The sequence below is a fragment of the Phasianus colchicus genome, chromosome 2 (assembly GCF_987193195.1).
Source record: "Phasianus colchicus chromosome 2, bPhaCol1.hap1.1, whole genome shotgun sequence".
Lineage (NCBI taxonomy): Eukaryota > Metazoa > Chordata > Aves > Galliformes > Phasianidae > Phasianus > Phasianus colchicus.
Window position 1 is genome coordinate 49,141,819 of NC_143437.1, and position 12,471 is coordinate 49,154,289.

The 12,471-nt window shown below is 34.9% G+C and overlaps 1 protein-coding gene across 10 annotated transcripts in view; it reads right to left on the reverse strand.

The window, feature by feature from the left end:
* The window catches only part of SYNE1 (spectrin repeat containing nuclear envelope protein 1), a 289,372-nt gene that overhangs the window by 219,726 nt on the left and 57,175 nt on the right, over nucleotides 1-12,471 (reverse strand). For all 10 annotated transcript variants that reach the window (XM_090135604.1, XM_090135609.1, XM_090135608.1 and 7 more), the window contains exons 4-9: nucleotides 11,304-11,399; nucleotides 9,539-9,622; nucleotides 6,565-6,657; nucleotides 5,282-5,460; nucleotides 2,917-3,113; nucleotides 2,672-2,781 (exon numbers count right to left, since the gene is read on the reverse strand). In XM_090135604.1, the coding sequence (XP_089991730.1) occupies nucleotides 2,672-2,781; nucleotides 2,917-3,113; nucleotides 5,282-5,460; nucleotides 6,565-6,657; nucleotides 9,539-9,622; nucleotides 11,304-11,399 (759 nt within the window). The remainder of the gene's footprint in view (nucleotides 1-2,671; nucleotides 2,782-2,916; nucleotides 3,114-5,281; nucleotides 5,461-6,564; nucleotides 6,658-9,538; nucleotides 9,623-11,303; nucleotides 11,400-12,471) is intronic.

A 12,471-nucleotide genomic window follows, 5' to 3' on the forward strand; every position in this document is an offset into this window, starting at 1 on the left:
TTAACTTGGAGAAGAGAGATCTCATAGTTGTATATAAAACCTGAGGAGAGAGAGCAAAGAGGATAGTTCTAGGCTCATTTTAGTGGGCCTCAGTGCCAGGGCAAGAGGCAGTGGGCACAGACTGAAACAGTGAGTTTTCTCTGAACATCAGGAAACACATCTTTAGTATATTGGTTCCTGTTTTTCTGGGATGCATAATTCATGGTCATTTTAATATACACCTTGGCTAAATGAACTGATTGGAAAAAAGTAAAGGAGAGATTACTCATTTTCTCAGTGCACAGAGTTGACAGTGTATCAGATATAAGCTATTTCTGTGATTATAATATTCTTTTTCAAGAAGTATAGTTCACTGATTCTGTTTTGGGTACAGAGACATGCGAGATCAGATCAGACATATAAAAGTTTTGTATTGTTTTAAATAGAAACATTTGTGGAAACCATATAAGCAAACTGTATGTCTTAATGATAACTACAGCTAACAGTGTAGGTGGAACAGTGTTTATTGTCTCTATTCACTCTAACCTAAAGCTTCTATATCCATCACATAGCTTTCCTTAAGAATTCTGCATTATTTGTTTTTTGTTGTTGTTGTTTTATTTTTTTTTTAATTATTATTTATATAGGATTAATCCATCTTTAAGAATCTAAATTCTAGATACTTGTATATTTCTTGCTGACTATAGATTGGCAATAGACACATTTTTAGATGAATAAATTATCTTATCAGGGCATAGCATTTCAAAAGAATTTAAAATACCTTAGATGAACCTGACCCCTACTTAGTGATTGATAAAACAGTCTTGGAATCTGAATAAAAACAAAATCTATACAGACTTTATTGTCCTGTGAGTGATATACTCCCTCTATTCTTAGTCTTTTCCTATTCCCCCTGAAGTCTAGTATAAGGAAATAATTGGAGTACACGTACCTGAGATAACCTGTCAAGATCATTATCTGCTAAACTCCGAGGGTACTCTTAATTCCTCGCTTCCTAAAATTAAGCACTTTCAGGGTGTATTTCATCTGACCTGTGTTATGTGCGTGTTACATAACAAGATGCACTGAGCAGCAGATGTTACTGTATTTTTCTGTTTGTCAAAATGAACTTAGATTGAGTATCTCAGTAGTGAATTCTTAGTCAGATGACTCCAACCTCATAGTAAGTGCACATGGGTGGCTTTTAAATAGCAGAGGAGATAGGTGAGAGGTGAAGAAGATTGCTGACTTTCTCTTCCCCTGCCTCTCAGCCAACTCAGTTCCATTGTGTTTATTGAAGATGTGTCATCCACACAAATTCTTATGCTTATCTGACGCTCAGCTTATAAGATATTGCACTGAAAGAAGTGAAGTAGTAATGGAAGTTTTGTGATCCTTTGTGGTCAGAGGGCCTAGCTGTTTGCATGGACATGTCTAGAATTAAAAAAAGTCTAATATTTCATGACTAGATCAGGTGTGCTATGCACACATAACACAGCCACAGTGTAGGTGACAGACATGGTGTATAATCAACAAAATAAACAGAGTGGTGTGGCTAGGCTGGTATCTACAGATCGTATAACTAGAAAGATTATCACAGTGGAAAGGGATAATTGAAAATAAATGAAAATGCTCACTTGTGTCCTAGGCTAAAAGGAAAACACTAAAGGGAGAAATCTCCAGGAAGAGATCCTTCCTCAGGCAGTCAGCCCTTCAATGGGATCTAGGAGAGGTGGAGCCGGATGGCACTTGTACACTTACATCCTCAGCACAGTTTTGCAGTAAGGAAAAAGAGGAATGCCAGTGACTCAGGCACTGGCAAGACAGCAAAGCTACAGCTACTATGCAGCTACAGCAAAGCTATTAGCCACACCTAATAAAGCTAAACATAGGCAGAAGGAAGGAGATTCACTCATTTCAAAGCTCTTCTGTGACTGTCTGTAAGGAAACCAAAGAAACATAAACAAAAGTACTGCCTCTTTCTCTCTTGCTGGGGCTGAGCAGATTGTCTCAGCAGTGCTTCCTACCATTTGGCATGAAGGAAGTAAATGATCAGGATTAGGAAGTGAGTCACAATCACTTGGCGTCTCTGAGTACAATCCTTTGCTCTACATTCTAGCGCAAAGCCACTATCATACTCAAAGCACAAACAAGAAAAACAAACAAAAAAAATAGCAAAGCAATTCCTTAGAGCAAACAGTCTAATTTTATTATACAATAGAAAGAAATCCAAGTCAAAATCTTAACTGCCTCTCAGGCTAAAAGTTCACAAACTGCCTCTAACCATTCTCTAGGACAACTCCTTTTCCTATCCACAGATCCTCTGTAATAGAAACAGAAGTGATGTGTTGCTTCAAGCAACAAACAGCTTCAATCTTATTAGTATTATGCTTGAAAAACTTTCAGAAAACTGTAGGAGCCATTGGTTTGTTACCATTTACCATATCTGTTTCTCCTTGCTTTGGCTGAAAGGAAAATTTTGGCAGGATCACCATTCTCTTTTCTCCATTTATGCAAAGCTGCAACACTGGTTCCTTTATTCTCAGTCAATCTTTCTTAGCTTTTTTATTGTGCTTGCTTTTCCCTTGAATTGCAGATCAAAAAATATAATGAACTATGAGGGCTACAAAATGTGTTTAGGAAGCCTACCCTGTGATAAACTGATTTCTGTAAGTATGCAAGAGAAACTTACATCATTCTCCTGTACATCAGCCACTGTATGATGAGGATCAGGATAGTACTTCAAAAACTGGGCTACGTAGGTCATGATAGACTTTTCATCTGGCTTGTCAACATTCACGTCTATACAAGTATAGAACACAGTACAGTAAGTGATAGCTAAATGGCAGAAAATAATAGTTAAAAATTTAAACAGTATAAATCAGCATGTTTGGTTTAACTCATTCAAACAGTTCAAGCATTTTTAAATTTAGATACCTTCTGGATCAAGGAGCCTCGGAATCCCTAGCTCTGTTTCTGCAAGTGTGAAGGCTTCTTCCAGGTTTTCCCTGTTTGATCTTCCTTTTACTTTCTCCATGTCCACTAAATCTGGACGGATAGCATGAATAATGGAATGAAATGCAACACCACTTCTCCAACTTTGTCCGAAGTCTTTGATTTCAATTCCAGCTTGCCTTAAGAAGATAATAGAAAATAGTTACTCATGTAAACATCAAGACAAGGGGAAATCCAGGAGGAGAAAGGATGCTCCAGACAACGACTAATTATCATTAGGTCTAAAGCACCTATTGTTCCCACAGGGCTGGTACAGCTCCATCTGTACACTGCATAAATTAAACCGAATCTTTTAATATGCATATTGCATATCTCCAGTGAGCTCACTAGTGGCAATAAGAATCACAGAATCACAGAATTGCCAGGGTTGGAAGGGACCTCAAGGATCATGAATCTCCAACCCCCCTGTCACATGCAGGGCCACCAATCATCCCACCTAATGCTAGACCAGGCTGCTCAGGGCCCCATCCAATCTGGCCTTGAACACCTCCAGGGATGGGGCATCCACAACCTCTCTGGGCAGCCTGTTCCAGTACCTCACCACTCTAATAAGCCTAATGAAATACACCAAGTGACACACACAGTCTGTGGATGTATGCAGTTCCTTCCACCGCTCTCCATGAATAGAGAGTAGTTTATATCTCCATGCATTATAACTACCACAGTTTAGTTAAGTACATGAGCATCATACAACAATACATACATAAAAAGAATGGCAGTAATCTTATCTTTTAAAATGAAATATATCATTATAATTAAAATATTATAAATGACATCACTGGGTGAAAATCAGGTGAAAATATAATGCAAATATATTTTTATTCTCATCAAAAACATGAGTGAGACTATTATTTCCTCCAGAATTCTTATATTTTCAATGAAAAATGCACATAAACAATGAAGAAATGACAATAGATAATGAGAGAGGAATCAGAACTGAATCACACTTCTGACTGGTGCTTTTAAAAGTAATTCTAAAAAGTACAATTGTCAAAGTACAAAATGCAAGTTTCCTTGGAAGACACACTTGACATTAAGATAGTCTTGCCATTGTGAAGTTCACAGGAACAATAACACTGCACAAATGTTTACTTCAAAGACCACTGCAATCACTGAAAAACTTCCAGACTTCAATGTGTTGTCAGCTAGCCTTTGCAAATTACAGTGTAAATGAGGAGTAGGCAAAAAAAATTACTATCCTTGCTCTAGATTTCTTGCAACACATTTAACCTATTCTTTCCATAGTGCTGAAAATGTGATTTACAAGCCTCTGTGTGTATCTTTGTTGACGTGTCTAGAAATTGCAGCTGACCATTGTCAGTAGAATGTCCCTTCCTAACAAGAGTTCAATAGGAAAAGTGACAAATCAGACCGTATTGCACTGTAAGTTTTACTGTGTTCTACCTGCTTATTGGAAAACTGGAGGAAGTCTGTCTTTATATTTGTTTTCTCAGAGGCACTATTCCAAAACTTTTCATTTTCCTTTATATTAATACATAATTGAGTTGTTTTTTTTTTTTTTCAAATGGTGCTGATTACTTAATTTAAAAAAATCCTTTTATTTACAAAAAAATATTTTAATGTCTTTTTTTTTTTTTTTAATTCTTACAGTGGAAGCCATTAATAACTATTATTTCTTTGACTGAATATAATTTTTTTACATGAATTTTGTAAGATGAGCAATCTTGGAATAATTCTACAAAACAGAAGCAAGACTTCTAAGGCTTACAAGGAATAGTGAGAATAACTCTGAAATAAATTTTGTTTTACTTGGAACAGAATTTGTTTAAAAAGAAAGAAAATTCAAGGCAGTTTTATATTAATATATGTCCTTTTTATCTCAAAACCACAAGAATTTTCATGATTTTTCATCACCTGTTTTTTGAAGTGTTGAAATTCAGTGCAGAATTCACATTCAGAATTCACTGACTAATGCTGTCAGTGTGGAGCTTGCATTATAGCATCGAGTGTTTGGGCAGCAGAAATAATGCACTGTCATTCAGATAGCTAATGCCCCTTTGAGTTCCTCCTTTTTTTAAAGACAGTCCCATTTGTTACTGAAAGCCTATAAAATGTGATTGCTTGTAAAATTAGTGCAAATTATAAATAATTACTTGCTTGTTGTTATGGCAGAATAGTTAGCAGCCTTTGTTATCATAAAGAATATGATCGGATGCCAGTGCTATACAAACACAGAGTAAAAGGATAGACTCTGACAGAGAGTTTAAATTCTAAAGAAAAAGTTCACACCTAAGATACAAATTTAATTCATCTGTAGGTTACTTACCTTGCTGCTGTATACTGGATCCATTTTAACAAAGCCTTCCTGGCACTTCCTTGGACCTTGGTTACCACCTTCCGTTTGCTTGGGGGACTTGCAGTTTCTGAACTGACAACACTCTCCACAGAAGACGCACTGCTAGACAATGACTGCAGCTGTGGAAGATTGCTGGTGAGCTCTTCAATCTGTGAGAAAGAAAAAAAAGTTAATGGATGTTTGTGGATAACCCGTTTAATTTCCACCTGTCTCTTAAATAATAAACTGATAGGACTGACAAAGTAAAGTTGGGCAGAAGCTGTCACTTTTAGATGCTGTATTTTTTTAACTGTGCTTCGAAGTAGGCTCAAAGATTTTAATGTATGTCTGTGCCTATATGATGGTTTCTGAAATATAGAAAACCTAGCAATCATTGACCTTCCTGACTACAAACAGCTATGATAATGTGCAAGTGCGTTATCTAGTACAACAAATTATCATTGAAATGATCAACAATGGCTTAAATTGAGCTTTAATGCACATTATAAAATGGTTCAGTAATTTCAAAGGACATTCGCTAAATTAAAGAACTTAAATGACCTTGATGATCACCCTGATAGTTCTTAATTTAACACTGTACTCTTTTGGCATAAATTTAATTGTGGCTCTGCTTAGATGTAACTTGTGGTGAAATAGTCCATGTATTGTAGGCAACATGCTTTAGTAAAACTTGCTGAGCATTTATAGCAGTTATTTGCATCACGGTTTCTGTCAAAAGCAAATCATTAACTTGGCTGACAATCTGACTGTAACTCACAAAAATTATATCCAAAGGATGGTGCAAGATTGGTCTCCATCTAAACAGTTTACAGCTAAGTATTATCCTTGCAAATATCTTCATGTTCCAGTGAAATCAGCATATTTACTTGTGTTAAGCTTAATTGCTGTCTGACATCACATGCGCTGGAATTAGATGGAGTACAATCACCAATGAGATTGGTAATGGTACTTATAAAAAGAATCCAAATTCCATAGTTTTCTTTTACTGTTCTTCTGCATTTTTTGGAGGTACTGGAAGTATGTGTTCTAGTGATAAAAGAAAGACATTCTATGCTCATTACCAAGACAGGTATCTTAGTTTAAGCAATGTGAAGCAGCCATATCTGCTGCTTTATTCAGCATCAGATCCTCAGTTAATTATATACTATCAAAAAAAATTTCAGTAATTAAGTATTGAAATGCACCAGTTCATTTGGAACAATAAGCTCAACCACTATTTGAGGAAGCAACACTGAATTTAAAAAACATTGTACCTGAAAATACAAAATTATGGTCCACACCAAGCCAAGCACAATAGAAGGCCGACCATCAGCAATATCAGTTGAGTTTATGTTGACAAGCTTTATCTATTTAGGAAAGAAATCATGTTATTACTACACACAAGAAACAATAACAATTACAAAATAAATAGGTTTTATATTTTAATACATTTTTGTAACAAAATAAGAAGTTTCTTAATATAAAAAAAATATAAAATTATATGTAATTATGTAATTTCACTTAAGTGTTGCTATACATAATTAAAGAGTTTTAGGTCCATAGCATGCTAGTATTGTAGAAATAATATTTAACTTTTGTAGAAAAGATAAAAAGTAATAAAAATTACATAAAAACATTGTACAAACCGGAGATCCTCGGTATACAGACTAGCATGAAAAGTAAAAGGAAAAAAATGTTACAAAAATAATGCTTAACTGATTAAGTAAATGTGTTAATTTTAAAACATAAAGAAAGCATAATTTTGCTTACAACTTAGAATATGATTAATAAACAAACTGAATACTCTGTAACAGTTTTTAAATTATATAGGTTGTCCTTGCTACTTGTAACAGATATAGAATCAACCAAGAAAACAAAGTTTTATAATAAGAAAGAAATAAGAAAAGGAGAAAAAAGCATTAAAGAAAGGGAAAAGGGGAAAAAAAAACGTCACATTTGTTCAGGGAGCTTATTACTGTAAAATATTTTACTATCACTGATGAAGATTCCGTTGCAAGACAAATCTGACTATAATTTTTTAAAAATATAGAATATGAACATTTCAGTTGTCCAAGGTCGTGTGCACTTTATCGAAAGAAACATAAATTGGTCTTAACTCCCAAATGCTTCTCTATATTCTGAATAAATTGTCACATAAAATAATCTCGAGAAAAAGCAGAAGAGACAAAGACTATGTATAAAGGAATTAACATGTAGCCAATGTTAAAGGAAATTGAATAGAATAGGTAGTATCAGAATATCAGGAAATTCACTAATCATTTACTCAGCAGAACTACGAAATTCTGCCTTTAGTCCTGACATTAATAAGGAGGGCTACTAAGCTGTTCTGGCACTCCAAACATGGTCATGGAAAAGGGTTATGGAAAAACTTTGGAGAACAGGTTTAAGAAAAGCATGAGATTGACTTCTGGTTTGTATCCACAAAACAAAGCAAAAACTGCAGTCCTCTGAATCAACATCTGGAAGCCTGGAATCTACCTAAAGAAAAAAGCACCATGTCTCATTCTTTTAGCTGGCTCAGCTCCCACAAAAACTTTTCTTTTTCTAGAAAGCAAGTTTTACTTATGGATATTACAGATAAAAAGAGTCAGCTAAATCTTTTGATTACACTACTGCTCATGGGGGCATAGTGTATCTATTGTAGTTATTGTTACATTCGTCTTATAATTCATTAAAAAGAATTTAAACCTATTAAATAAACACTTCAGTAGCATTAAAAAGAAAAACTCAAACCAAATACAAACAAACACACCAAAATAAAAACAATAAAAAAGGTTTGGTCCAGAATAACGTCAGCAAAATCTCAAGTGCATTTCTCAATATGACAGCCAGAAGTCTGTCTGGATTGTGAAAATACGAAACTGAATAAATCTGTAATAAATGTTACTTGTGGGAGAGCCCAGGGAGGAAGGAGACCCCCGGCACACATCAAGTGCCACAGGCAGCCACTCATCTCCCTTTATATGCCTGCAAGTAAAAATCAGGGACTGTGCTTAGCTGCTGAAAAAGCATTTGTTGTCTGAACATATTCCCTACCTCCTCTGAGAGGAAAAGGATGACAGACTGTATAGATGCACTGTCTAAGCTGCAATCAGCCTAAAGCCACCTGCTAATGCACACCAATCTATCTTGCATATTGTTTTTTCCATTTCCCTCTATAAGGAAATCTGATATACCAATACATAGCGCATACAAAAAATAACTAATAGACAAGAAAAGTCCCCAAACTCCTGTTGCATTGCATTATAGAGAAATAAAATCCATTCATTTTATACCTGCATTGAAAAAAAAATAAACTGAAAAGCAGAAATAAACAGAATATCTCCAATTCTAATTAAAAAAATAGATATGTCAGTGTAACACAGAAAGATTCTTTTTATTTTATATTCATACCTAGAATATATCAAGTTTTTTCTTAAAATCACTGAAGGTTTTCCTGGAAGCAACCTTAAAGACCATACAGCTCCAGTCCCCTGGAGGGATGCCTCCCGCTAGATCAAGCTGCCCAGAGTCTCATCCAATCTGGCCTTGAACACTTCCGCGGATGCAGCATCTGCAGATTCTCTGGGCAACCTGTTCCAGTACCTTGCCACCCTCACAGTGAAGAATTTCTTTCTAATATTCAATATAAAAATACTCTCATCTAGATAAACACTATTACACCTTGCCTTATCAATACAGGCCCTGGTAAAAAGGCTCCTCTTTATTATAGGCCCCACTTTAGGAATGGAAAGGCCAGTACAATGTCTCCCCAGAGACTTCACTTGGACTGTGTTTGTACTAGAGGTACCTCAGCACTCTAATTATCTATCTATCATTTTCTATCTATATGTTGAATTTTTATAGTTTGTTACATCTTGTACGTTACATCTAAAACTGCCATAGTGGTGACTACAAGAAATAATCCAGGAATTAACTTGGACTTCTGTTATACTAATAAAGGGTCACACTGTTCTAAATTCATATGTGTATAATTTCAAGCAGTGTTTTGTATGTATGGTCATAAAGGAATGCCTCTACTGAACTCTGAACTGAAAATTGTTCTCAACTTTGATGAGAACAGAGGGAAGCAGGGAAGAGTTAAAGAATACAGAAAATAAAAGGGAAAAGATAAGCTAAGGTGATTCTAACTAAAAACCCTGGAAAATTTTTCCTCTTGATTACTACACGCTAGTGTTGTATCTTGATATTTTTACATTACAGCAGCTTTTGTGCTATTGAACTTACCCGTCTTCCTTCTAGAAATTTAAGTGCTGTGCCAATGTTGGCAACCCAGTGAATTCTCTTCAGATGACGTCCTTGCTCACAAGGCTTTAAGGAAAAGAAAAGTGTACACTCCAATTAGATGTATTCACTTTGCTGAAAAAAATATTCCACATAATTACAAACACATATGTATATGCCATATCCTGGTTTACCTGTACAGATGTTTCTCAGAGCAGTCAAATTGTGTTTTTGCATAAAACCAACAGAGAAGTTGGGGACATGAATGTCAAAGATCTATTATCAAATAGTTTTAGTTGTTTAATGAATTCAAAGATTTAAAGGTGAAAGATTTGGGCTTCAGTCTGTAGACTTCATAAAATCAGAGAGTATTTTTCTTACATAAAATAAACTAATTGTGTTTATTACATATCTGAGACAAGTTAAAAGTAAAGTCTCAGTAGAATATTTTTGCCTGAGAAATCAAGGTGGTCATTATTATTAAAATTCAGTGCGCCATAAAGAAAATTTTGCTGAACTTCAGGTATGTAAGTTAAAAATAATAATAATAAAAAAATTAGAAATCCTTGAATTAAATCAAGAACATATTTTAGGCTCCTAATATTCTGAATTTGAATTTTAAATGTCCCCTTTATATTATATTGCAATGTAAATATATAACTACTGCCATTTAAATTTGTATTGACAAAGTTATTTTTAACAAACGTTTATTATAAATTCTAAAATTCCTTCTGAAGTTACTATAGAACATAACACTTTGTTATACATGGCTTTTTAGTTAATCAGAAACTGCTCTCGTTCTGTGATTTGTATGGGCAGGATATTATCTAGCAAGTGTCAATTAACCGGTACCTTCTCCAAAATTCTTTCCCTGTTTTACTATTATGTTGCCACAAGAGGGAGACTTCTCATGTGAACAGAAACAGCAATCGGTACGTTTCAACAAAGCAGAAATACCCTTGAAAGCATAGCTTACTTCTCATTCAGATCTCTTTACAATCACTCTTGCAATACGAATTACTATTAATTTCAGCGAACCCTTGCTGCATGAACAAGAGGCAAAAGAATGGAACATGCAAATAGTATGATTGTAAGGGAACAGGCAAACTGAATGGTAGTTGTTCAGCTCTCAGGTGCTGCCCCATGATACATGAGCTGATTTGGAAAAAAGTGAGTGGTCTTGGCATAAAAATATTTAATTCCTCTCACCATCACAAACACATTACTAACTTGGGTCCCAAGAGAAAACTTGTCTGACATGTACAAATTGTAGCCTCATTACACAATATGTCTGTGAAATACCATTTGGTATCAGTTAAAGGTCTTTACAGTGGCTGTGTATCTGTCAGTGCACACGGATATTAGACCCCACGATATCCAGGGCTCACAACTTCTTAAGAAAAAAACCATGAATTAGACAAGAAAACCTGTCATTATTTCTTCAGGACATACAGAAGCAGCTTGGGTTTCAGACCATGTTTGTGTCACAGTAGTAACACTATAGTAACAGCAAGGTAAATTATAAAGACTAACATAAGTTATTTTTATGAACCAGTAAGACAAAACTGAAATAAAATATATGAAAAAAGATTATCAGTCTGCAATTATCTTGTTTTGCATTGTAACCAAATAGTCCACTTTGTGAATAAATTTATTTTGCTTTTTTGTTTGTTTGTTTTCAAGAGTACTCAAATATAGAACCAAACTAGAAGTTAATATCCTAGAAAAGTTGTGCAACCATCTCACAGATTCAGAAGGAACTTCTTACCAGCTTCTGCCCTGAAAGAACCTCCAAAAGGGCTATCAGCATTATCCCATCCTTGATGTCTTCAAACAAATCACCGACCATCATGGGAGGATTGCGCTGAAAAGTGAGGAGACCAGATATTATAAGGGCAGCAGCAGCATTGTCTTGTCTCCCTTCCTTTCAAACAGAAGGCCAAGGAGTGCTTGAATTCCCTTCTTTATGTTTTACCACGTTTAATATTGTTTTGCTTTTTAACCCTTTCTTTGCTACCATACTGTTTGACTCTTTAACATTTCTGGAAAAAGCCTTCTGCTCCCTAAAATAAGCAAACAAAACACCTGCCTAGAGTCTGTAAGATACACTCATTTTACTGACATACTATTACAATCATGTTTCAATCTATTGGCTTATTTTGCCTGGTGTTACGTATGTCACAGAAATTTCACTTTACTTTTTTGAGAAATGAGATGTGTGAAGAAAAAAATCCCTAAAGCAATGAGGCTGTCTGAGCAGTGCTGCTGCTTTCTTAATGCTAACTGTTGTTTCACTAAATTGTCATATTTTCTCTCCTTTCTTTCATTCAGGCCTTGCAGGATTCAGTGCTGTTAGCACTATGACAACTTCTATTTAAGACAAATTGCTTAACGTATGTATGTTTGCAAACACAAGAATGATAGCACTGAAAAACATGTAAACAGATGATGTTTCAGGAATTTCGAGTAACAAAGTCCCACCTCTGAACTCCAATTTCTTAAATACCTACCAGTTTGTAGCCAGTTTGGCTAGCATCTGGTCAGCACTTTAATGATCACATAGTATTTCATAGTAACCAAAAATTTAGAGTGAAACTTGGTTCTGTTGAATTAAAGGAAACAAACACCCTCCAGCTTCTATGAGTTTGTTAGACTTCATATTCCTGCTAATTCACATAATGTTAACATTTATATCTGCTAACTGACTGAAAGGACAGACTACAAATTTAGTTTTATATTATCTTATGCTTAGTAATTTATGTTTAGGGTGCTTCCAAAAAGAATGCCTGTACAAAATCTTTATCTATTATTTCACTTCCATTGAAACATACATTTGATGATCCTAAGAAATGAAATGATGCTCATGAAAAAGTAGTTATTAAAAAAAAAAACAGCAGACAGCAAAAATTTCTACCTCCCATAATCAAAACACCCAG